The 27,480-nt window shown below is 45.0% G+C and overlaps 1 protein-coding gene and 1 pseudogene across 1 annotated transcript in view; one reads left to right on the forward strand and one right to left on the reverse strand.

Annotated features, from left to right (window-relative positions):
* The window catches only part of LOC136641790 (ephrin type-B receptor 5), a 156,515-nt gene that overhangs the window by 59,511 nt on the left and 69,524 nt on the right, over positions 1–27,480 (forward strand). Inside the window, exons 3-4 of the mRNA XM_066617821.1 lie at positions 3,784–3,848; positions 5,805–6,501. Coding sequence (XP_066473918.1) covers positions 3,784–3,848; positions 5,805–6,501 — 762 coding nt within the window. The remainder of the gene's footprint in view (positions 1–3,783; positions 3,849–5,804; positions 6,502–27,480) is intronic.
* Positions 16,112–16,237, reverse strand: LOC136642746 (5S ribosomal RNA; annotated as a pseudogene).

A 27,480-nucleotide genomic window follows, 5' to 3' on the forward strand; every position in this document is an offset into this window, starting at 1 on the left:
CTATACAGGTAGGGGTAAGTCTATGCAGTGAACTTTATTTTCAGTGGCTCCTATAGAATCCTAAGTGATAGAGGTAATAGGGCTGCAGATTGGAAGACAGCTGAGAGGGGGTACAACCCATTTTTCAGCCTAGACCAGCCATTTTCAACCACTGTGCCGTGGCACATTGGTGTGCTGCTAGTGGTCCACAGGTGTGCCGTAGGAATTTGGGGGAAGGTCATTTACTAGTAGGGCCAATGGGGATGTGAGCCCTCCACCAGCACTGTAGTGTGCCTTGTCAATTGTAAAAAACCTGATGTTGTGGCTTGACAATTTTAGTACCTTGTCAGTGTGCCATGAGATGGAAAGTGTTGAAAATTGCTGGCCTAGACCATGATATCACAGGGGGTAGGGGCATGTTTGCCCCCATTCCAGTGGTGTCTCAGATCCCTATCCCGTCTCTCTCATTTGGCAGCTGCCAATAACTCCTACGAAGAAATATAACGTAGAGCTTTTAAGGGCAGAAAGATGAGGGCAAAGCTAGCCTCCACCTATAGTGGCGAATGGACCTGCCTCCACAACTTGGAAGACAGTGTCCATAGGGAAGGCAATGTCTTGGTACCAGAGACTTGCAGAAGTGACCCACTAAGGCAGGGCTTTTCAAACTGGGGCGTCGCGACGCCCCAGCCTGCGGGCCCTGGCCCCTGCCCCCTTAAGGGGCGGGGCAGCCTGGAAGCAGGGAGGAGGCAGCTGCGCGATCCCCAGGATTGCACCGCTCGGGGGGCTACAGGGGCTTGGGTACATGTACCCAAGCCCCTGCAGCCTCCCAGGGGGTGTGGGGAGCCCGGCGCGACCTGCAGCAGGGCTCCCTGCAGCAGTGAAAGTAGATGTGGAGCGATCGCGCTCCACTTCCGCTTTAGCGGAGGCAGGGCACAATCGTTCCGCATCTACTTTCTCTGCTGCAGGGAGCCCTGCTGCAGGTTGCGCCGGGCTCCCCGCACCCCCGGGAGGCTGCAAGGGCTTGGGTACGTGTACCCAAGCCCCTGCAGCCCCCTGAGCGGCACAATCCTGGGGGTTGCACCACTGCCTTCCCCCACCCCTGCTGCCTCCCCCCTCCCGCCCACGCAAGAACTTAGTGGCTCTCAAGTTTGAGAACCACTGCACTAAGGTGAACGCAGCCTACCTTGTGTGTATTATGGCCTGGCAGGTATTTGGCAACAACTCCCCTGCTTTCGCTATCCCAAGCAGAGTATCCCAAGTATAAACATTGCCCTTGGAGGTTCACCATATGTGACTGTTATACTGAGTTCAGTTTTGTGGATCATAAGTTAAGGTTGCCGGGTCTCTGGAACCACAGGCCTGAAACTCCAGGGTAGGAGACTTGGAGATAAAGGGCACTGCCTGGCAGATCAGGGGTGAAGTCTAGTGGCACCTAGTGGAGGCAGAGGGTGGTACTTGGCAAGTCAGGAAGCAGAACTGACCGTGGCTAAGGGTCATGCGTGGACCCTGACGACATAAGAGGGGAGCTGGTAGTAAATTCAGCTATCACTGAATTGAGCAGAAAACAGCCTACCTCTTAGTTTTAGCTTCTCAGCCGGATGTTAAAGCTTTATTCAGACCTGAGCTACAACACAAAGCTGTCCTTCAGCACATACCTCATCTAAATGATGGGGCGTTTTGCTCCCCAACCCCTCTCCAAGTAGAAGTTGCATTGGAGGCTCATGTCTCTGCTGGGATGTGCCTTGGTTGCTTAAATATTCCCCATCAGAGGGAGAGCCCTCTCAGCTGCAGGCTGTGTGTATTTGTTAGCCCGTGAAATATTCATGCTCTGGAAAAAAAATTACCTGGGTCACCGGAGAGGAACCATCTGGGGAGTATCCTGCTTGCCAGGAGCAAAGAGCACAGACTGCCAAAGTGAGTTTTTCTCTTTCTCTTTTCCACTCAGGCTCTCCCTCCATATTCCAAAATAAAATTTACATAGTTGCGCATGGATGGCTGGGCGAACACAGTCCTGGCCACTTCTGAAGGAGCAAACTTACTGAATGGAAGGGTGGTAAATGTATGCATGGCTTCATCCAAAATAATTGATGTGCTGGAACGCCATGGTGTAGCCTTTAGGCTGGTTCATGCTATTTAGGCATAGAGGAGAGGCTACCTGCAGGGTTGCCCAAAGTTCTGTCTTCAAAAAGATGCTGCACTGTAAAGGTTGGGCCACGACAAGAGCTTCTCTTGCCCTTGGTTCCTGACTTTGGCAAGAATTGGAAGTAGGAGAGAGCTTGCACCAGGACAAATAGCATGGATTACTCGGGCTCTCTTTCTACGTTTCTTCATGCACATGATGATTGGGGTGTAGACCTAACAATGAAGTGTGAATGCAGTGAACATGTCAATAAAGTATTCATATAGCATACTTTATTCATATAGTATGAATGATGCAATGGAAGTATTCATATAGCAATAAAGTATTCATACAGCTTATGAATACTTCAGTGTTCAAACTTCACATAAGAGTCCTTACATTTATCCTGCAAGGTTATAGTTATTATCCCCCATAATGCAGATTGGCTTGCCAAAGGCCACCTTGGCAGGCTGTGTTTGGGTAAGACTTGAACTGGAGACTTCACATCTCACAAGTCTCACTCTTTGCTGGTGTGCTGAGCCAGCGCTCTCTACGTGGTGATGTACAGCAGTCCCTCGATATCTACAGGGGATCTGTTCCTGGACTTGCCGTGGCAACTGAAATCCTCTGATTCTGGGGTCCACGTTAAAAAGTAAAAAGAAAAGTTTTTAAAAGCATTCCTTACCTTCGCACCACAAACCGTGCTGGCTGCAGAGCCGTCTCGGCACCCCTGGAAGCTACTTTCAGGTTGCACAGAGGCCCGTGACCTCCTCCCTTGGCCCTGATGTGCCTCAGAATGAATTGTGGAAGTGTTTTCCAAACACTTTCAGGATGCATTCTGGGGTGAGCCAGGGCTAAGGGTCATGGCCCTTGGCGCAGCCCGGAAGTGGCTTCCAGGAGTACCAGAGTCTGCCCTGCAGCTGGTGTGGTTTGTGACGCAAAGGTAAGGAATGCTTTTTAATTCTTTTTAAACTTTTAAAAACGTTTTAAAGGCAACACTTTTTTTTACAAAAGCATCTGGTGCAACCCGGACTGTCCCCTGCCATCCGTGGATGGTCAAATCCTTATGCTGACATCTCAGATGGTGAGAGACCACTTTGCCGCTGCAGCTCACCGGCTCTCTTCTATTACAACATATGCTTACAGATTCACATCCCTCTTGTCCTCACTGATCTCATGTCGAATCACACAATTAGTGGAAGTGTTTATTGTTCATCTCCTAGGCCAGTCTTCTGAGATTTTATTGGTCTATGTTGCATTCACACGCGAATCAAGTTCTGTCTGTAAGAACAAATCTGTACTGCAGCTTATCATAAGCAAACTTTCCTATGAAAATTGGAGTTGGTCATGTGATAAACCTGGGACTCTTGGCTCATCCCCAAGCTATGAGGTGTCTGTACGCATCAGAGAAAAATGTAAAGCCAAGAATCATACCTACAAACTTGCAAGACATTGCTTGCAAAACTGACAAATATGTTAACAGTTTCTGGATCTCAATGGGCTTCTTCCCTGCCTGGATTTGATTTTTGCTAGTAAGCCGGGTTTGATGCTAGTGATCTTTTTCATTCCCTTTCGAGAAAGGATCAGGGTGAAGGGATGGAATGGAAGCTATTGGACGTGAACAGGTGTTGTGCGAAACATCTCCAAATCATCCTTTTCTTCTCTTATTTCATTTTTTTTAACAGAAATTCTTTTGGATACTACGGGAGAGACCTCTGAGATTGGCTGGACTGCCCATCCCCCTGATGGGGTAGGTGCTGCTTAACATTCTCTGCTGTTTCTAAGAAAGCTGCCACACTCAGACCTTGATTGCACATCACACTCGCCACATGAAAAATAGCTACTTGTAAGCCAGCCTTTGAACAAAAGCTCCTCTGGAAATAGGCTGAGAAAGACAGAGATGACTGCAGAGCTACGGGCTGCCATTTTTCTTTCTGTCCATTTAATTTATTTAGTTTTGCTTCTTTCATCTCTCCTTTAGAAACTAATTGTCCTTTGGGCTTTGGAAGGGGAGGAGCTGTGGCAACTAGCTAAAGGAAACATTAAATAAGTAGAGTGGGGGGGAAAAATGGATAAACAAAGAGAAAGGAGGCCAAGAGTTCTACAATCCCCTCCACCTGTTTTTGAGAGAGCCTTCCAAACTCTCAGTGGCCAGAGCCTGGCTTTCATATCAGTGTTTTTCATGTTGTGAGAACATAAGAAAAGCCCTGCTGGATCAGGCCAAAGGTCCACCTAGTCCAGCATCCTGTTTCCCACACTCGCCTACCAGCTTTCCCTGGGAAGGCTACAAGCAGGAGAGAAAAGCATACTTCTCTCCTGCCATTGCTCCCCTGCAACCAGGAGTGCAAGAGCCAGGCTCTTAAGTAAAAGCATTACTAGAGTTCAGTAGGCCTTTCTTACAGTTCTCTTCATATACATGAAGGCCCCAGAAACCTTTTCCCTGTCTGATTTTAAATACTTTGGAACTTTGCCAAGGATCAGGCATTCAAATATGAATTGGGTTGGAATCTTGTTTTCTATTCTAACGCCTTGTGGAAGTTCAAAGTAGATGTGTTCCTTCCAGCCAGATGCATCTGAGGCAGTAGGCTATGACCTGCAAAACCTCATGCCATAATATATCTGTTTGTATTATGGAATGCTATGTTGTTTTTGCTGCAACAGACTCATGGTGTGCCTTGGTGCTTTCAACCATGAGTTGCCAATCATGGTGAGTGCTAAGCAGTCTTCTACTAGTGCTGTCTCTGAGTGCTGGGAACTGGTATTATCAAGTCTAGAAAGCTATAAAGCTACCACTAAGAACCCACTGAATGTGAGGTGACCCCTAAGAGCTGGACCTAATGGCCTTAACTTGCAGCCTCAGAAAACATTAAGCACCTTGAGAAATTGTTCAAATATGGAATTGAAAATGTATCACAGCTATATTGCTTTGTTTTGTTTTTTCTCCAAGGAACTCAGGTTCACATTCCTGGGTTTACCCCATTCTGGTTGCCCAGCAAGATAAATCAGCTTTATTAGTCTTGGCTGAAAATTATCTGGTTGACAAGATTAAACACAGACTTGGTTAAACACAGGTCTGCCTTGTATTTAGTGAACCACTCTTTCAGTTTGGACCAACTTTCTGCTTTGGATTTGCTCTAAACAACATCCTTGAGAGAGATTGTTGAAGGTGGCCTTCCTCCCTCCCTCCCTCTGTTTTCTACAGGGAAATTAACCTAACAGCACATTTGCCCATGACTGAGATTGTTGAGTGTAAGAGGCAAGGGGAGACTCCAAATGCAGTGTAAGGACATCTTTTAAAAATCACATGAAATGAAAATATTTGGAATCTATAGAGTGAGGCAAATGTTCACAGCTTTTGATTTTTGTGTCAGGATGTGCTTGGGACATGAAAGAACCTTTCTGTCTAATAGTGAAACAAATTATGCAAAACTTGAAAGTATTTCTCTGCTTTTCAGCTGACTCCTGGACACCAGTCATAGACCAAACACAGCTGTTCAGGTCCCCCCAAGCCTGTATAGGCTTGTGCAGTAGGCAGCTCCCTGACCAAACTGAGCTAAAGCATAGGCAGATTCCTTTCCATTCCTTTCTGTAAGCCTGTAAGCCTTTTGCCCAGCCCATGTGACAATAGGCTGGAGCTGTCACCAATCCCATGAAAGCATCTTTTCCATTTGTCTCCTCTCTTCTCTCCATTCTCAATTTAATACAGTGGGACGAGGTGAGTGTCTTGGACGACCGGAAGCACCTGATCCGAACCTTTGAGGTTTGCAACGTGGCTGAGCCAGGCCAGAATAACTGGCTGCGTACTCACTTCATCGAGAGACGGGGAGCCCTCCGGGTTCATGTCCGCCTCCGCTTTTCAGTACGTGACTGTGCCAGTATGAGGACCGTGGCCTCTTCCTGCAAAGAGACGTTCACCCTTTACTATCATGAGGCAGAGGCAGATGTTGCCACTGCAGAGAAGCCCGAGTGGTACGAGGGGCCATGGACAAAGGTGGATACCATTGCAGCTGATGAAAGCTTCTCACAGGTGGATAGTACTGGGAAGGTGGTGAAGATGAACGTGAAGGTGCGCAGCTTTGGACCCCTCTCCAAGAGAGGTTTCTATTTGGCCTTTCAGGACTCCGGGGCCTGCATGTCCCTGGTGGCTGTCCAGGTGTTCTTTTACAAGTGCCCAGCGGTGATGAAGGGTTTTGCCTCTTTCCCGGAGACGTTTGCAGGGGGTGAAAGGACCTCGCTTGTGGAGGCACCAGGCACTTGCGTGGCCAATGCTGAGGAAGCGAGCACCACGGGCTCTTCGGGAGTGAGGTTGCACTGCAATGGGGAAGGTGAATGGATGGTAGCGATTGGGAAATGTGCCTGCCGTGCTGGCTACGAACCTGCAGATGATGAGAGACACTGCAAAGGTGAGAAATGGTCCTGATGCCTCCCAGCTTCTCTGTCACTTTTGTAGAAGTTATGAATAAAGGGGAGCAATTGCAGAACATTCTTTCTCAGGGCACAGTAACTGGCCTAAATGTGAAAGGCTCCTGTGATGTTAAAGTACTCGCCTCTGAAGTACAGGGGGCTACCCACTGCCTCTCTGCAGAATTACTTCTGACCTTACCCTCTTCTATTCAGCTTCCTCTGGGGGGTGGGGGGGTGGTAGATACTTTTTTCACCTCTCCCTGTCATGTTTGTTCGGATCTTTCAGTCTCAACCTGTGTCGCGATGCGACGACCCTCAAGGGGGCTGTGGATATACAACCTTCCCACAAGGTCACAAAAGTTCCTAGTTCACAAACTGTTTTTACAGGACTGCCCTGACAACACATACCTGTGTCAGTCATTTGTGGTGCGTCAGTAGCCTGAAGAGAAAAGAACTGATGTTTTCACTCTTCAGTTTTACAAAAACGTTCCTGCCTTGTCACCCTGGAGGTGATTCTTCCTAACCAAGAGGTGTTTGGGCAAGTGGCCATTTACAAATGGATGTAAGTTGAAGGTCTTCAGCTGGTGTGAAATAACCCTCAAACGGGCTACTTGACTTAATGAGAGTTGTGCCAGTGGCACCAGGTGAGAGCTTTGGGGGGGGGGTGTGTGTGAGTGTGTGCGAGAGAGAAAGACGCCCTTTGGCCCTCTCTAGGCCCATCTGCCTCATGGTCTTGCCAATTATTTTGTTCTTGCCACTCACTGGCAAGAAGATGTAGCAACCATGCTTGGACCAGGCTGAATATTGTCAAATGGAGGGGCTCTGAGCCTATCATATTAAAAGCAGTGCAATAGGGCGGAAAGTTGGGGCCAATGCGACTAAGTCATCCCCGAACTTCTGGAATTCCGAGCTCCACAAGATAAATGCCACACTGAGTAGGATACACCCTTGAGACCTCTGTCTCTGATGACCAGGACCTTTTCTGATTTGAACCTTATTTTTAAAGATGCCTTTCTGATTCTCATTACTGTTGCAGTGTCTGATATTATTTGCATGTGCTCCTTTTCTCTTTAATTTGCCAGCAACTGCATCTGAGATCACTGCGAGAGACCATTCTAGTGTGTGCCAAATTGCCAACGAAGGGGTCTTTGCTTAGCTGTTTCTTCAGTGTGGATCCAATAAAGAGCAGCTGCTAAAAACTGTATCTGCAGCAACTGGGTCCTCACTTCATTATGACAGAACCAGGCACCTGCTGACCCAGAATGGCAGCTTTAATGTTCCTTTTTCGCAAAAGCCACCCCTCTCTCCACTAACCTTCCACAAGCTGCTGAGACATGTCAGGCTATTCTGCTCTTTCAAGATGTTGCACATTTGTTGACAAAGTATTAATTAAAAAAAAATGTTTCGTCCATGATGTAGTATTTACTACACTTGTAAGCTGCTCTTCCTTCAGGGAGCTTGAGCAACTTACACGGGACTGTCTTGCTTGGACTCTGGGCAGTCATACTGAAATCTAGTCTAGGGGTGGGGGTATATTCACCAGTGTAAGGTCACCTTAGTTACTGGAAGCAGAGCTGAGAGTTTGGGCTGGAAAACGTGAGAGCCATGGGAAAGCTGGAAGGTTATGTTGCAGTCACAAGGCTGCAGGGCAGAATGGCAGGGGTGTAGTGCTTATAGGATAGGCCAGAAACTTCATATTGCTTGCCAAACACAGGGACTGGTTTTTCTCACCCCTTTTCCCTTCTGTAAATCACACTGTCCCAGCTGCTTAGTGGGACATTCCCATCTGCTTACTGTGCTTTCTGTGCAGAGGTTCAAACCCCAGTACCTCTGACACTGACATTGTTCCTTAACCAGGGTATCAAATCTTGTTTTGAGAGGGAATTGCAATTGTGCCAATGTAATGGCATTCGGTGTCTTTGCCAAAATAACACTGAACAGCAGGGAGGGATTCATGCACTTGAAGGGAGAACCTAGAGGGAGCATGCAATCCTGGGGCCTGGTCCCAGTCTGCTTCCCATTGTTAAGCAATTGGGAGCATTGCGTATATACCTGCTCAGAATAACTGTGGAACAAAAAATGATGCATATTGTCTCAAAGAGGAGGTTGGGATGATTTTTTTATAGTCTGTGATTCACACAAATGAACATTCAGCCAAGATGCAGGGGTTATGACCCAGTAAACCCACCGGGAGTTGTTTTCATGACTGATCAAATGTAATATCTATTACATGGATTGTGAAGAGAGGATTTGCTATTTTAGGAATACACTTCCTTTTTATGGCAAATTTAAAGGCGAGTCTGAGAGTCGAGGCATCATGTTTGCCTCTTGTTCAGTGGAGAGAAACTGGGGGAAATGTGAATGTTTGTTGCCAACTGCTTTTGAGCCTTAATTGTGTCAAGAATGCCATCTCTCATCCCACCTTTTAGCTGGAAAGTTTCCTGTTTGATTGAGGTGTGGACTGCTTCAGGAGATTTTTCATCCTCTAATGAGGGGTTGGGAATATTGTATCTTTAAAGAAGAAGGCTGTTCATGCCAAGTGTCTGAGTTAAATATGTGCTAACAAAGTAATAAGAGGAATCTTTGAGCATTTTAGGGAAAAAAAAAACTTATTTTCCCCCAGGTCACATTCTGGATTACAAATAAATTCCATTGGAATAGTCTGTTAAGTATAGCTTCTCTTTGTTTATGTTATCTTTGCAGTTGGGTGTGTCGCCATATAGATATTATAGTATGTGGATGGCCTATGGATGGCTAAAGATTGGGGCATCGGTTAGCTGACTCAGGACCCAATCCTATCCAATTTTTCTGGGCCGGTGCAGCCGTGCCAGTGGGATGTGCACTGCATCCTGTAGTGGGGAGGCAGAGGCAAATGTTCCCATACCTTGAGGAGGCCTCTGTGACTGTCTCCCCACCACAAGATGCAGTGCATGCCCCACTGGCACAGTAGCACTGGCACTGGCAAATTTGGATATGATTGGACCCTAAGTCACATATAGTCAATTACCCACTGTTTGATCATGCTCAAATATTCTGTTAAGAAAAGACTGCCCTTGTGTAGGAGATGACAAACCCACTTTCTAAATTGCATCATGGCATCTTTTGATAAAAAAGGCAGGGAAGAGGGCACTTACCCTGCTTTTGTGTTAAACTGAATCACTTTCAGGCAGCCATTTTACAAGGGCTGAGCAGAAACTACTCACAGGTCATAGGGGGAAAAATTTGCTGATGAAAAATAGTTCCCTTCTTCATTGTTCAGCATTCCTTGCAAAAGAGGTTCTCCATTTCATTTACATTGGTTTTTCATTTTTTTACTCTCAGCCCTTTTCATTTTCTCCCAGTGATTTGATAAAGTAGCAAAATTTCATTGGCTGTGCTGTGTGGTGATGGCATTCCACGACGTGATCCCCAATTGGCTAGAATCATGACTGTTCTAGGGAAAAGAAAGAAGCAACCGTCAGGGCTGGTGAGGGCTCCAAAAGTGGGGTTTTGCACAACCTTAAGCGTGTGTTGGAAAATATTTATATTTCCCCCAAATTGATATTTTAGATTTGAAAATTGAGAATGAGAACTATGATTTCTAGATTAGACATGTGGGTGATCCCAGTGGATCACGTATTACACAGGAAACTATTTTACACAGTCAATCTGATACTGCTGTGTGATGATGGTATTGAGGGCACAACTGGGAGTGAGAGAGGGCAATGCTAATTAATAGGCGAGCACTTGTACATGCAGTGCCAAAAAATCCTTGAGAAAAGGAGATTGTTTTTGACATTGCTGAAAAAACACCCAAGAAAATGGTGAGTCATTTCAGCCCAGCCATAATTGTGATGGTGTGAAATGTAATTTCATTGTTTTATAAGAGTTAAGTGTTTATGATTAGTAGAAATCCTTATTGTTTGTTGCACAGATTAATTCAGTCAATGCTTTTAGATGCTTGACTGAAATTGAGCTGATCATTGGACAGAACAATTTTTACTGGTTGCTTGACCAATTGTAGAAACCACGCCAGTCTCCTTTCTTTCTTGGTTTCAGAAATATGATGTACCCCCACACATCAAGATGCCTGGTATGCTGGGGATCCCACAAAGTGAATTAATCACAGTACAGGTCCAGCCTATTTGTACACAGATTTTTTATACACAGATTTGACTCAACAGGAATGGCCCCTGCAAATGAGAGAGAATGTGCTGATCCCTGGAGAAGGGGAAAAATGCATCCCCTTAAAATCAGTTTTAAAAACTGAACAGTCCTTTAACAACAGCCTCCTTAATGAGAGAGAGAGAGGGCAGCAGGCTAACAATCCATCAGTCCTTCTCTCTCCTTTGGACCCCTCCCTTCTCCCAGCACCTGAAAGAAAGGTGATCATTTTCCATTGGTGAAGGGAGGGGCTGAGAAAAGTGCTGATGGATTGTCTTCTTAATGACTCTTATCTTAGAGTCAGAAGGTCAGCAAGGCTGTTTTTCAATCACTGGAGCAAAGAACTTTATTTTTTAAATTGATTTGCTGGATTTTTTTAATCCAGGTGAGTGCTTTGAACCCATGCAAATAATTAATCTCAACCTGTAGTTTTATTGTACCAGTGTAAACAACCTTTGTTGCCTCCATTTGTTTTTATCTGGTATAAAATACTCAGTATCATTTGGTATGAGGGCACAATCCAGGTCTACTCAGAAGTAAGTCCTATTTTGTTGAATGAGGCTTACTCTCAGGAAAATGTGGTTTGGATTGCAGCCTTAATGCCACCACTGATGTTCCTTCCCCACTAGTGGTATGCAGCTGGCAGGTCAAAGCGGAAACGAGATGAACTTGTGTTCTTGCACTAGTAGTGCAATCATCTTCTTCCAGGTACAGAGTAGTATGCGACTTTGTTTCTTTCTTTCTTTCTTCTGTGGCTTGAGTTGGGAGTCCTTCTTCAGCCACCTCTCCTACTAATCAAGACCACCCTTCCTGCTCATCATTAAGGCAGGGGATGCTCAGGTCTAAGTGTCAACCTCCTGTGAAATAACATCAGTGGGGAGAAAAGCAGGGTGTTACAGTGCTGATTAGAGAGGCTATGAATAGGAGTGGTGTTCCACTTCAAAGACTACATATTAACTGTTGCTATTAAGTGTCCTGAACAAGAACTGGACTAGAGGATGTTACTGTTGAATTAAAAAAAAAAAGGAGGGAGGACAGCAATTAAATGCACAATCTATTGAGCAGTTAAACCAACTGCAGGTAATAATCTGCATACAATGCGCAGTAATGATTCTGATCTGCATTATGTTATTTAGAGACATGTCTGTGCTTCTGAGTGGGGAACATGATAGGCAGTTAGTGAATAATAATATGCATGAGTTGCTCAGCAGTCACTCCAATCTGCATTGCAAAAACTGCCTTGGTGGATGAATATCCCAGGGATGCAGTGCATCAGGCAAGCAGGTGGACATGTACAAGTAATGGGACAGGATTCCTACATCCTTGCTGGTGGCTCTTAATCTGTGAATCTCTCTAGCTAGAGATGTTCCTCATTGCTTGTCCTTGCTTGTTTTTTTGGAGACAGCCCAAAACGTGTTTGCTTTAGCAAGTTTTTAATCTTCCTGTAGGAGTTGAACATGATCTGGCCTTGATTTCATAAGCCATAATGTTTTGTTCTCACTTTTTAAACAATTTCTTTTTATTTATTTATTCATGTGTATTGAAATGCATATTCGGCCCTTCTGAAACTTCTAGGCTGTGTCCAAAAATGATTAAAACGTTGATGAAAGTTTTGCCAGTTTTAATAACTTAACAGCACAATTCTATGTGTGTCTACTCAGAAGCAAGCCCTGTTGAGTTCTGAGGGGGGTTCACTCCCAGGTAAGTGTATATAGGATTACAACCCCAAAGATTTTTTTTTAATAATTAACAGTGTTTATAATAAGGTATTGATAATGTTTTAAAAGTTTGAGAGTGACTTCATGTGAAGAGTGGTAGAATACAGAATATTTATAAACGATTGAACCACAAGATTTCTGTGCGCCTCTAACAGGCTACAGCAATGGTTCCCAGTGAGCTATGGCTTCCTGGGGAGCTGTGGAAACCTCACTAAAACTCTGTTGCCCTATACAATGTGTAGTATTGTAGCCCTAATGGGGAGCCTCGGCTAATGGTCCAGTAAGTCAAGGGAGCTACCCGTCAAAAAAGTTTGGGAACCACTGGACTAGGAAGGAAGCCAGTTGCCCTCTAGCCATCTTGGTTAGCATCCTTCAAATCATTCTAGTTATGTCAAATGGTGAGGATCAAGTGGGGATGATGGGGAAAGGAGGTCTGCCTCGGGCAGCAATTTTCAGTCGTTTTCATCTCATGGCACACTGACAAGGCGCTAAAATTGTCAAGGCACACCATCAGTTTTTTGACAAGTTGGCAAGGCACACCGCACTGCCAGTGGGGGACTAACATCCCCCAGTGGCCCTACTTATAAATGAACCTCTTCCAAGCAACAAACCTGCAGACTATTTGTGGCACACCATGGAACGCTGGTTGAAAATCACTGGCCTAGGGAGTAGGGCAAGAGCTGAACGCCCTTTCTACACTCTTGTTTACATCGCTGTATCTAAACTGGATTCATAGGACTGGGCTGCAGGACTTGCTCTCCTGCCTGCAACTTACAACACAAATATTTTAAGATTGAATTACCAGGAAGTCCATTTGTGACTTCTTAAAAAAAATCATTTTATTCCTTACCTCCTCTTTGCTTTCTCATTTCAGACCACATGAAATCCATAGCCCTACAATTCTATTAGGGACACTATTTGACCTTACCCAGTGTTAGAGGTTTCTTGCTTTCCTTTGCCTCCCCTTTTTCTGTTTTTCTCTTCCCCACAATCTGTCTTGGATCCTTGAATTTGATTTCTTTCCCCCTTGGTATGCTGTATTATTTTCTAGCAACACTTGCTGCTCATTTGATATATAGCCATCTTAGCTTGAAAGTGAATCCACGTTTCCCTCTTTTCATATAAATAAAAGAATAGTCTCTGTCATCTTGGCAGCTGCCCCTGAAAAGGCTAGCAATTTGCTTCCCCTTTTCCCTTTATTAAAAAAACATTCCATCTGTTGGTGGATTTTTCAAGGGCAATGAGAACAAAGTGAAATCTTGGGCTGAATTGTTTTTTGAATCCTTTTTTCCTCCCTTTCTTTTTTTTAAATCAGGGAAACTAGAAGAACTTTGCTGTTAAAGATTTGCTGAAATGTTCTAAAAGCTCTCACTTTTCCTGATGTGTGTTTTAGAATCTTTTTTTTTTCTTCCCCCATAAACCTATTGTTTGTCTTGCTGGTTCCTTATGGTTGCAGATTAACCAGTTAGCACTTGCATTATCAGAGTTGGCAGTATTCCACAGTTGAGCTCCAAACATGATTTAATTCCAGATCAGAAAGAAAACACATGTTCAAAGCAGTTATTTGTCGTACTTGCGGCAAGTTCAGGATAGGAACTCTCTTGGCATAATCTGGACTGGCTCCCAGAATTGCGGCCCAGTGTTTCCTCTCCTTTCCTCCCTATAACATTTAGGACAACTTATTTCCTGACATCTTTACACCCTATATTTTCTCTGCTGCCATACCATGCCATTGATGGATTGACATGTGAATTCCTGGTGGGTTAGCTGGAAAATGGGCACCATAATGTCCATATCGGAAAAGGGTAGGGGTACATTCAGGCTGTTTTGAACAGCTCCAAAATTCCCTCATTTTGAAAGGTAGACCCTTCTGCCTAGGATATTGTCAGATACTTCAGATACTAACAAATACATTTAAAATTCAATCCAATGCATGTTTACTTGGAAGTAAGTCTTATTTTGCTCAAGGGGTGTTAGAGCACAATCCTATGCATGTTTACTCATAAGTAAGTCCCATTGTGTTCAGTAAATCAGGAAAGTGTAGATAGAATTGCAGCTTTACTCATCAGAAATTGGGCAGAGGATTGAGCCTTAGTTTATTCAGAGAGTTACATTGTAAAGAGTCAATACATACTTTCCCATGTTTTTGTCACTAGTTTGTACCCTGGTTGTACTCTGGTTTGAGCTCCAGTTTTCAGGTTACCTTTTAAAATGGCATGTGTGAACTTACATGGAACAATCAACTAAAAGAGCAATGATTGGCAAATATTCTTGATTGCTTAGCATGGTTTTGAGCAAGAAGCATATACGTACATGCAGTCTTGATCAAATTAATCTTAAAGCACAGTTTCAAGGTTGAGAGATGTCTTTCCTTTCACTCCTAGATTACAATTCTGTGCACACTTACCTGGGAGTACATTCCATTGAAATAAATGGGAATTCTAAGTAGACATGGGAACTTCTGAATTCCATGGATTTCTAGAAGTGTCCCAAAGCATCAAGCAGTAATTCCAATACTGCCAGGACAATAGTGTTCCTTAAAATCTTATTCAACAAACTGTATCTTCAAAGCTTACTTGCATTCAATGATCTATGTGTTCAGAGTACACTTGGTTATGGCAGACACCAGGAGTGCTTGACAGAAACTTCCAACATACCACAGCAGCACAAGATAGGCAAGAAACTTCTTGCTTTAGAAGAACATGTTCAGGACTTTCTTGGCTTTTGAGATCAAGTTTAACATGTATAAAGTTAAAGTGACATAAATCAAGATTCACACTCCTATAATCAGTATATGGGGTAAGTGTAATAGAAGTTATAGAGCAAGAGGAGGTGAGGCTGAAATTTTTTTTCTTGCTCCCTGAGCTGAGAATTAAGAAATATGTCTGACTCAAAAGCTTGCATAAACAGCAGAGCAAACCTCAAAGGTGCACCAGATTTTTTTTTTTTTTAAACTAAGCCCAACCGGTTTTGAGTTGATATTCTTCTGTAGGAGCGCTGATATAAAAGCAAATACAATTAGAAACATTTCCAGTGTGCCTTTGAAGCCCCCTATCCTGTTGTTTCTGCATTGCTGTCCTTTCTCCTTTTCTTCACAAACATTGGATTGCTGTTAAATTTTCCCCTCTTGAGCAAGGTTGTGACCACTCTAGGCTAAAAATTAAAATTCTGTGCAACGCAAAGCTGAGTTCTGCACTGCAACCCACAATCCCATTCCACTGGCATTCATTGACTCTGCAAAGGATATGAGCTTCCGCCCTCCAGTTGATACTGACAAATAGAAATTTTGCAGTTGTGGTACTGAAGACTGCTTCAGTCTGATGTTGCGAAACTCTTTTTCCCCCAGCCTATTTAAGGCTTTGCACAAATCATTATTTCTAGAGCAACAAGAGTGATTGTCAGAAATCAGGTGGATCTCATGGGTAGGTGTTCCCAAACCTGAACTTTCCAGCTAAGCGGTATTGAAATCAATGGACCAAGCTAGAAACTTGGTCTGACATGAAGCAAACATAAGATACAGTACAGAGATTTTATACTGTCTGCCAGTTGTGCATGCCTTCGTAGGGTATACAGAGTCAATGATCCTTCACTGGGCTGGGTCCTAGCTTTGGTCCCTCAGGTTCCCTATTCAAACCCCACAGCCACTAATAGTGACTTTCACCTCACCACCATAGAGGCTCTTAGACCCGATCCTCCTTTAATAGTTAGTGATGGTTGGCAACCTTCAGTCTCGAAAGACTATGGTATAAGCCTACAGCACCTGGTATTCCCAGGCAGTCTCCCATCCAAGTACTAACCAGGCCTGACCCTGCTTAGCTTCCAAGATCAGACGAGATCAGGCCTGTGCAGGGTAACAGTTAGTATAACTGTACAAATTCAGTGAAAGAGAGTGGGGAGCATTGCTGCAGTGGGCAGGGCTTGCTGTGAAGCAAAGCCTGTTGCAGGGAAAGCTGTGACTTATCACAGCTTGGAAAGTTATATTCACTGTATTCACTATATAGTTGCAGGCCCAGTGAGAGCATAATCATTCATGTTGTGCATTATAGCCACCTTGGGGCCCTTATTAGGAGCAAAAATTGGGACATAAATTCCTGGATAGAGACTGTAGCTGTTCAGGATCTAATCTCAGACCAAGGACACATTGTAAGGTAATATGCAGCTAGCCAAAAAAACAGGGCTTTCTGCGCTGGGGGCATTGTTGGCGCTTCCTGTTTATCAGTTCTCCAACAAGGTTCTACATACTCAAGTTCAGGTGAGTTTTATGACTCACCTTTTACTTAAGTAAATACAGACAATAAGAGGTTGTGCTTTGTGTGTGTTCCTGTGAGAACTTGTCAGATGCTATACTGCCTGAAACCATTGCTTTATTCCCATTTGATATTCTGGGAAAAACCTGCTAATGCACTTCCATTCCCAGCTCATGTCTGCGTTCCATTTTCTTTTAAGAGAATTTCTCCTATCTTTAAGAGTCAAAGCTATAATTGACAGCGTAGACTCAAGGCAAGCAGCAGCAATCATTTCATCTGCTTCTGCTCTCAGAGGCCTTACTCACTCATGCCAAACCCAAGGAACCAACATGGTAACTGTGGCAATACTGCACTAGTGGAGATCTCATGGAGGCTTATGGTGGCTGTAGGCTGTTGGCATCACTATTTGTCCATCCTTTAGTTTCATGCAGGGGTGCCCAAACCCCGGCCCTGGGGCCACTTGCGTCCCTCAAGGACTCCCAATCTGGCCCTCAGGGAGCTCCCAGTGAGCCTCTGGCCCTCCGGAGACTTGCTAAGGCCTGTGCTGGCCTGATGCAATTGCTCTCAGCATGACAGCCAACTGTTTGATCTCTCGAGTGAGCTGTGGGATAAGGGCTGCCTCCATTGCTTGCTGTTTCACATCTGTGATGCAGTAGCGGCAGAAAAGGAAAGGCTGGCTTTGCTTTGTGCAAGGCCTTTTATAGGCCTTGAGCTATTGCAAGACCTTCATTAATTAATATAAGTTCCATCTCTAATATAGTCATTTATGTAAATTTATTCACATTTGAAATGTAAATTGATTCTTTTTTTTTTTCCTGGCCCCTGACACAGTGTCAGAGAGATGATGTGGCCCTCCTGCCAAAAAGTTTGGACACCCCTGGTTTCATGGATAAGTTACAGCAGCAGCATTGCCTCTTTGGATTATTGTTCCTTGGATGTTCAGAGTGTTTTGTATGCAGATGTGCTGAGCAGGGAATGGGGGAGAGGACAGATCAGGAGGGTTCCTGGAAAAGGATGGATTGAAAAACACACGCATAAAAGCAGCTAAGCTGGTGGGCAGAATGCAGACTACAGACAGCAGCATTCAGCATGGCTGCCAGGGATGGGCAGGCAGGCAGGCAGGCAGAACAGTACACATTCCTCAAGCCCACCTTCTCCCAGAAAAAGCAGAACAAAGGTAAACACACATCCAAAGGTGCATTCTAGTGTTGATAACTGCCTATACAGATGCTGCACTTTAGTGCTCATTCTGTTGAAAGCAGGATTGTGGAGACAGACAATCTTTCAGGAGCTGCAGTTCTCTGCCTTCTCCCGCGTCACATTATATGGGAATGGGAAGCCTAATCCTGAGCTGCCCGGTGCGCGGGGTTGCCACAGCATCCTAAGTGTGCCGGGCAGCAGCTGGTGGCTCCTCGGGGGTGGGGGAGCGACATTTGTCCCCTTCCCCCGGGTAAGGAAAGTAGCCCCACAATGGGGCTATTCCACTCTGTAGCGACTGTTTAGCCTGTGCAGAGGAAAGAAGCCTCATGTCCCAACATAGGGTTCTGGATCCATCAAAGCGGAGCTCCACCGGTCCCACCCCCTTCCGCCTTGCCCCCTCCTCCTGTCATGGCTTCTCCCCCCCCCCCCGGAACATCTCCCTCCACAAGCCACTTACTCATGACCCACTCCAAGCGCTCGGAGCGCCTGGCGGCAGTCCGCTGGCCTCCAACTGGCACTGGTCCAGTGCAGGCTTGTGCTGATCCAGCTTCGGTTCTGGCCCCACGCTAATGGTTGCAAGCGTGCCTTATGGCACATTTGCAACAGTGCACGCCATCGGTGAGCTGGCACGCATTTGTCTAGATTCTGACGTCTATTAAAATTATGTCCACATTTTCAAGCTATGTTTCATTGGCGCTGGGGAAATTTGGAACCTGGTGAACGTTGGGTGTTACGGTTTGATGGAGGAGTTGCCGTTGCCCTGCCCAAAGACAGTGAGACACAATTAAAGGTAACATTCTGCCCCTCCCTTCCCAAACCAGACATAGAATTGTGCTTCGTTAGATCTCTTTCCAGCCCTCCTTTGAGCCATAGAAGATGGTACTTCCTTCTTCCCCCTGGCCTACATTCCCTAGCAAATGTACCTCAAAACTTCAACCACATTTGCTCTGGAAATAGCTGTGTTGGCAATTTAACTCCTGGAAGGCTCACCTCCTGGAAGCCTTTCCAGAGGTAGGGGAGGCAGGGATGAAACTGTAAGGGTGAAGACGGAGATATGTCCTGTGGGTGAAGTCAGACATGCATCGTAAGCCAGGACTTGACAAATTCTCAGCACCAGGTCACCATGGAGACTTGACATTTCTCTGTGGTAGCTGGGAATGACTGCAGGACTGTGACTGAGGGACAGCCATTGCTGGAAAGTGTGCTGGCTGCTGGAGAAGATGGGCCTTATTGTTGTCGGCCCGGTCTGCAAGAGAAGGCAGCAAGTACAGTTGGGGGGGGGGGGGAGAGACAGGAGTTGCCAGAAAGAGGGTCTTGGTTACTGAAAGAATCTCATTCACTCACATGCATGGAATACATACCCTCCCCTCCCCCAAACAGACTCTCAAGGGGTCCATCTCTATTGCTCCAGCAGCCCCCCCCACCATCCCAGAAAAAAAGGGGGAGGAGGAGAGAGAGCTTGTTTCTCAGCACATCCACTAAGAATTAAGTTCACTGAGTTCAGTGGGACTTACTGCCAGGTGAGTGTGTATAGGATAGTCATAATATCATGAACATTATCTTTGGGGCCAAATCCTATCCAACTTTCCAGCACGAATGCAGCTGCAATGTAGCCCTGAGGTAAGGGAACAAACATTCCCTTACCTTGAGAAGTCCTCTGTGATTGCCTCTCCACCGCAGGATGCAGCACACGCCCTTTTGGCACAGCTGCATCAGTGCTAGAAAGTTGGATAGTATTGGGCCCTTGATGTAACTTCTTCATTTACTTTTGGATCAAAGCCTTTTGATCTTTTTGATGTCATATTGACGTTTGCCAAGCTTTCCTAGTATCACAAGAGCTGGAAATGTGCTCTTTAATGCTTGTTTATATGTGAAAACTAATTTATACTATTCACTGGTAGCACATGTAAGCACAAAAGAAAGCACAAAAGAGGATTCAGGTGCTAAGACTCTTAAAGAAGTGAAGTGTAGGGCCAGAGTGGCCTGTCGCACCACCTATTAAGTTCTAGCTGGGGTGGTGAGGCCTCAGAGGTTGACCAAGTGAATAGTGGGAGGTACTGTGTAGGTTCACAGTTCATGGACAGGTGGCTTAAAGCAGCAAGATGACAAGACATCACTGTTGCTGCATTACAGAGTAGCAAGGGAAGAGAAAACACAATCTGCCATCATCTCCTGGGATTGTTCCTTGGAGCAGCCCATGTTGTTCCAACAAAAGCGATGGCCAACTTAGGGCTTGGCTGCACACTGCAGCTTCTCATGGGGAAATTGATGGTGTAGAATCTCAACGGTATATATGTGTATACATGCCCAAAGGCATACAGAGCGGCCCCAAAAAATGTATACACGCTTTGACATGAAAAATGTTACTCTATAATTGTAACTACTGTATTTATACAAAAGCAAAATTAATATGAGAGGCGTCCTTAAATTTTGGCTTCAATGTAGGTGTTTGAAGTGGCCACCATTGGCATCCAAACACTGTCAAAGCCGCCGAACTGCTGCATGAACTACGTTCTGTAATGTGTCCAGCATGACAGCTGCACATGACATTGCAATGTTTTCTCCTAAAGCATCCAGTGTAGCTGGTTTCCTCCGATAAACAGCTTCCTTCATCTGTTGAGAAAACATTATATTACACTCTCACCCTGAAATAGATATTCCATTTAAATTTATTCCAAAGATATTGACGAGTAAAGAGTGTATACATTTTTGGGGGCCACTCTGTCTATGCTTCCCTACTCTTTCAGTGACTTGATTCATAATTTTCAGTGGCTTGATTCATAATTGGCCATGGTTAAACCAGCTGTTTTCCTAAAAATAGCAGAAAATAGCTTTATTTTTTGTAATGTGGTAGCATTTATTGTACAGGAAGATGCATTCCATACACATTCATGTGAGTTCCCGCCTGTGCCACATAAGAGCATACGCAAAGCCCTGTGTGATCAGGCCCATCTAGCCCAGCATCCTGGTTCCCTCAGTGTCCCACCGAATGCCTCTGGGAAGACCCCAATCAAGAGAAAAAGGCATACTTCTATTCCACCACTGTTCCCTGACAGCTGGCATTCTGGGGGTAACTCCTAACCACCACGACCAGTAGCCACTGATAGACCTTTTCTCCATGAATTTGTCCAATCCCCCTTTAAAGCCATCAAAGCTAGTGGCCAACACCACATCTTGTGGCAACAAGTTATACTGGGCAACAAGTTGCACAGACCAATATACACTGGAGGGGGGGGGCAGCGAAGCCCATCATGCATATTTGTACATATAGATCTCTTTCATGGTTTGTCAGACACTTCAGACCCTATCCATGTATATATGAAGCGTTTCCCCCCCCAAATGCCCATCACTCTAAAGGGGTACCAGCTCAGATTGGTCCCACCTCAATTAGCATTATACCTCTGTTTCAGGCAGATTTGGGAGCCACCGAATCACTGGAGAAGTTTCCTCCTGTTTTGAGGTCATGGTCAGAAGGGTCTGGGTCACAACATCACTGCAGTTAGTTCTATATCTGTAACAAACCCTTATATACACTAAGCTTCTGAGATTTCCTGCACGTGTACATACATGTATACACACACACACACAAGTGAGTCAAGCTGGCAGACTGATACTATTGAAAGAGTAGCCTTTGGGGAGTTTCAACTACAAAGTGGAAAGCCTGTTTATGTATTTCTGGGACTGACATTTATTCTCTAACTGGAGGGAGAGGTGAAGGGGATTTCCCCCAGTAAATGCTACTGTTCCATATTTCAATTTAATTAAGGAAAAAACACTCTTTAAGATTTTAAAATAGTTGGTGGGATAATGGTTTGCCAGCATTGTTCGAGGCCATGAAAGTAAATTGACTGTTGAAGAGAATACATCCGGGAGAGGGCTAGGCTAAACTTTTGATGGCTCATTCCACAAATATGATTCCTCCCCACCTGCATTCTGAGTTGGCCCAGTGCAGAATTCCTGCTACCTTGATGTTCAGATGCATTTGATATATTCTTTGCTTTGGACAACAGTATATTCAGTTAGAAGTTAACTGTGTATATCTGGATTCATGAACTTGACTTGTTTTATCATTCTAGATCAGTGTTTCTCAACAACTGGTACAGGTACCACCAGCAGTACTTGAGGTAGTGTCTGGTGGTACTCACAGGACCCGTAGTTGCCTGCCGCCTGGCAGCAATACTCTCACATAATGCCAGAACCAGGGGACATCCACTAAAATTGAGTGTTGGGAGAGTTAGAACAGACAAAAGAAAATATTTCTTTACTCAGCGTGTAGTTGGTCTGTGGAACTCCTTGCCACAGCATGTGGTGATGGCATCTGGCCTAGATGCCTTTAAAAGGGGATTGGACAAGTTTCTGGAGGAAAAATCCATTACGGGTTACAGGCCATGATGTGTATTTGCAACCTCCTGATTTTAGAAATGGACTATGTCAGAATGCCAGGTGCAAGGGAGGGCACCAGGATGCAGGTCTCTTGTTATCTGGTGTGCTCCCTGGGGCATTTGGTGGGGCTGCTGTGAGATACAGGAAGCTGGACTAGATGGGCCTATGGCCTGATCCAGTGGGGCTGTTCTTATGTTCAGGAACATGATACAACAAACAGCAGTAGGAGACTCCAAAGCATGCTTTTCAGCACTTGAAAAAGCCCTCCTATCCTCCCTGAGCCTCTTACAGTGTTGGTTGTGTCACATCTGGCCTCCCAACCCAGAATTAACTGGCAATGATGTCATCGCTATTTATTTCTGGTGGTGCTCGAATAGGTGAACCATGTGAAGTGGTACAGCGGACGACAAGTGTTGAGAAGCACTGTTCTAGATTGGTTTGCTTCTAGTTTGCAAAAACAGGCAGAGATACCTAGTATTCCTCCCCTTCCTTTTAACTTCATGGGAACTGGGAACTGCATGCAAGACGTGTGTTTGCAATGTCCCCTCAGTTTTCTGCATGCATGGATTGTTTAGTCAATGGCACCTGTGTCGCCAAAGCATCATCAGTGTGCAGCTTTGTGTGTACAAATGGCCCAAGCCCTCCGTTACTGGAAGTCTTATAATGCTGAGAACGTATTAACTTGAGTCAAAAATCATTTCTCAAGCAGTTTTAGAAAATGGTTGGGACTGGCAGGAGCATACCTGGGTGTTCACTGAGCAGTGAAGTACCCTACTGTTTGCTAAAAAATAACAGTGTTAGAAAGATCTGAAGGAGGCATAGTGCCTGTAAGAGTCGATTCCTGTATTGAACAGGCACAGTTCCCTGTAGTGTAATGTATTGCGGCAGCGACCCCTTTAATATGGGTTATTAAACTATATTAGAGATCTGCAGCCCAAAGTTTTGCTGGTTATTTCAAATCAGTATGTGGGGAACTTCAATCTCTGCAGCTCCTGACTATGAACACATCTCCTTTTTCAAGTCCCTCCTCCCCAATTTTCCTGCTCTCTTCTATGTGTGAAAGCCTGCTCATGGAGGGGATCTCTGCATGCAAAAAACTAGCACTCTGGGAACAAGGCTAGCATAGAACATCTCTACCTCACGCATTGATGAGGTAATTAATTACCTCACACATTAATTTTCTTGGCGGGGAGGGGGTTTTGGTGAGGGAGCATTTATATACGTAATTCCCCCACCGTCAGTCTGAACAATATAGCTGAGGAACAACTACTCTACAACTACTCTCCAGAGACCTGCTTTTGCATAGGCGCGCTATGCCTTTTGGTGGTGCTTTCACATAGATGCAGTAGAGCTGAATGGGCAAGGATTGACTGTTTCAGCTTAGGTTTCAGCTTATATCCAGACACTTGGAACCCAACCCGTAAATATGCAGAGTACTTAGGCTGCAATCCTAACCACACTTTCCTGAGTAAGCCCCGTTGAACAAAATAGGACTTACTTCTGAGTAGACCTGGTTAGGATTGTGCCCTCTGAGTGTATATTTTGTGGAGATGGCCTTCAGTAGGGGTGTCAAAGTCATTTCATATAGTGGGCGGAATAGAATTCATGGCACCTGCTGAGGGCCAGAAGTGACATCATTATGCAAGAAGTGACATCATTAAACAGATGAGGGGCAGAAATAAGCATCTAGTTCTCTCATAGAAACTCAATAGCTGCAAATGACAAAAGAAATTTTTTTTGTCATTTTGTAAATATTGTTCATAATTTCAAGATCTGAGAGAGCCCAATTATAACGGGCCAGATAAACTGCTTCAGGGGGCTGCATCTGGTCTGCAGGTCTTATGTTTGATACCCCTGGCCTATAGTAGACCCATATAGTAGATTTTTTTTCACTGTTTCTACATCTCTGCAAATAGGTCCCATCTTTGTTCAGTATCAGCACTGCCGGTGTTAGAGGCTATTGGGGTCAGGCACCAACTGGGGCACTAGTCTGTTAAGGCCACCTCCTGGTTTACAGACACACACCTACCTGATTCCTGAGTATTCCAAAGTGAATTCCAAAGTATTCACTTGTAAAGGAGGCTGCCTGCTGCATCTCTGCATGATTGCTGGCTTTGACTCTTTGCTGGATGTATTTGAATTATTTAATTACTGCTCAGTGTAGAGATGCAGCAGAATTACCTACTCTTTGTTTGCCGCTTTGTACCTTGGCCTGAATCCTTGTTCCAGGTATGACTTCTTCCAAACAAGAGATCTGTCTCCATCAGTTACTCATACACAAGCACAGAAGGTCAAATCCACATGGGGCCAATAATTCTTACATAATCTGTGAGCTATCGTCTTGGAGTGTAAGGCTGTGATCCTAATCTCACTTACCCGCAAGTAACCCCCATTGACTATTATAGGACTTACTTCTGAGTAGGTACGCATAGGCTTGAGCTCTAAGAGTTATGTTAATTCAGAAAGAAGTATGCCTCTTCTTTCAGAAGTCTGGGAAACAAGGGCTGTGTACTAGCAGCAAAACAAAGCTATCATACTTGCAAATCCTTTGTTAGCTGCTGTTTCTTTTTCCAAATAGAACACAGACCAGATGTGAGGCATAGAATTGCTGGTTAGAGCCTTCAGCCTCTGGATTCATTGCAATCATACCAATATTGTAGTGGCTGTTTGGATGTGGGCACTTCTACCATCAGAGTTTTATTTTTTCCTCTTTTCTTTTTTTTTTAAATGGGAGTTATATTGGTGAGGCCAGAGTTTGTAGGAACATCTTGCAGGAGATAAATTGCAGTAAGGGCACACTTTGTCTGAAAGGCCTAGAGTTGTCATGTGCCATGGAGTTAATACTGGGGGCACAATAGGCCATGTACCCAATGCCTACTCCCTGTGCCACCAGGGCTTGAAATGGAAACCATCAAGAAGTTCAAGCTGAAACTGCTTTCCACCAAATACCAACAGTCAAAGTCCTGGAGTGCTGTCTGGAGGCAGTTGGGACTTGGATGAGGGTTAATAAACTGAGATAATAAACAGGTCCCAACCACGCAAGACCGAGGTTCGTTTGATCCAGAAAACCACAACTCGGATATTAGATTAATGTCTCACACTGGATGGGGTTGCACTCCCCCTGCAGGAGCCTCAGGGTCCATTTTCGACTGGTGCATCAGCTGTGGCCATACTTGAATCAGTCATTTCTGACTATGGTGGTCCAAACCTTAGGAACACCATGCTTAGGTTACTATAACACCCTCTACGTGGGGCTGTCCCTGAAGAGAGTCAAGAAACTGCAGTTGGTTCAGAATGCAGTGGCTCATGTGATTGCCGGAGGTGGTGGTTCAGTTCTGTTGGGCCACTGCTTTTGAAACTGCCCTGGCTGCCCATTCATTTCCAGGTCCAATTCAAGGTGCTGATTGTGATCCATAAAGCCCTATATGGCCTAGGACCGGGGTACCTTCGCATTTGCCTCCTCCTAAACAGTCCAGCTTGTCCCCTTAGGCCATCTTTCAGGGCCCTTCTAAAAGTTCCACCGCCATCTGAGGTAAAAGGATGGTGGCAGGAAACAGGGCCTTCTCGTTTGTGGCACCACACCTCTGGAACATGCTTCTGGAAGATCTATTATCAGTCCCCTTTGTGGAATAATTCCAACATTTCTAATATGTTTCTATTTCAGCTGGCTTTTGAGGGGGGAAGATAGGGACTTAATATTGTGTTACATATGTATTTAATATTTGTATGTGTTTTTATAATTTATATATGCATTTTAAAGTTGTTGTAAGATACCCAGGGTGCCCTTTGGAAGGATAGGCAGGATATAAATCAAATAAATGAATAATTGCCCTAGTCCTGGGAATCAAGTGATTCTTGGGAGCCAATCCTGTGTTGCTATATTATAATATTATAATGCCATTGTATAAATCGATGGTAAGGCCACACAAATGGATGGTAAGTCCAGTTCTCATCACCACGTCTCAAAAAGGACATAGTGGAAATGGAAAAGGTGCAAAAGAGAGCGATTAAGATGATTACTGGGCTGGGGCACCTTCCTTATGAGGAAAGGCTACGGCGTTTGGGCCTCTTCAGCCTAGAAAAGAGACGCCTGAGGGGGGACATGATTGAGACATACAAAATTATGCACGGGAAGCACAGAGTGGATAGAGAGATGCTCTTTACACCCTCACATAACACCAGAACCAGGGAACACCCACTAAAATTGAGTGTTGGGAGAGTTAGAACAGACAAAAGAAAATATTTCTTTACTCGGCGTGTGGTTGGTCTGTGGAACTCCTTGCCACAGGATGTGGTTACGGCATCTGGCCTAGACACCTTTAAAAGGGGATTGGACAAGTTTCTGGAGGAAAAATCCATTATGGGTTACAAGCCATGATGTGTATGTGCAACCTCCTGATTTTAGAAATGGGCTATGTCAGAATGCCAGAGGCAAGGGAGGGCACCAGGATGCAGGTCTCTTGTTATCTGGTGTGCTTCCTGAGGCATTTGGTGGGTCACTGTGAGATACAGGAAGCTGGACTAGATGGGCCTATGGCCTGATCCAGTGGGGCTCTTCTTATGTTCTTATGCTGAGTGCTGTGTAGTTTCAAAATCTTTGCACTCTTTCTGCATGAGTTACTCAGTTTGGGCTACCTTAGAGCCAGTGTGATGTAGTGGTGGTGGTCTAGGTAGGACTATGGAAATTGGAGTTTAAACTCCCCACAGCCATCATATTGACTGGCGGGACCTTGGGGCAATCAGTCTCTCAGTTTGACCTACCTTGCAGGGCTATTGTGAGTTTTAAAAGGAGGTGAGGAATCACGTACACACCACTCTGAGTTCCTCGGAAGGATGGGATAAAAATGTAAATGATGATAATCACACTCTCTGCTGCCAGCCTGCTGCCCCCTCTGCTGCAGGTTCTTTGTCAGCACTTGGACTCCTGAGTAGATCACAGTCTCCATCATTCTCTCATGAGCTGCCAATATCCTCATTATGGGGTTCCCCAGTTCTCTGCTCAGAAGCACTTGCTGGCATCTGCAGCCATTCCGTTTTCAGTTTTGGTGTAATGAAAGCTAAGCCATCCAAAGCCTTTGAGAGCTTAATAGGTTTCTACCACCTTCACCTGTTTCTTGTATGTTTCCAGCGATCTGTCTGGGCAGATGTAGAACATGCCCTCAGGGCGATCGTATGCTCTTTTGCAATATTGCCAGCCGCAGCTGTAGAGATAATAACTGATTAAGTTTTCCAACATGCATACGCAGCCTTCACAGGGGCGAGTAAAGCCATTGCAACTGCACAACTG

The sequence above is a fragment of the Tiliqua scincoides genome, chromosome 2 (assembly GCF_035046505.1).
Source record: "Tiliqua scincoides isolate rTilSci1 chromosome 2, rTilSci1.hap2, whole genome shotgun sequence".
Lineage (NCBI taxonomy): Eukaryota > Metazoa > Chordata > Lepidosauria > Squamata > Scincidae > Tiliqua > Tiliqua scincoides.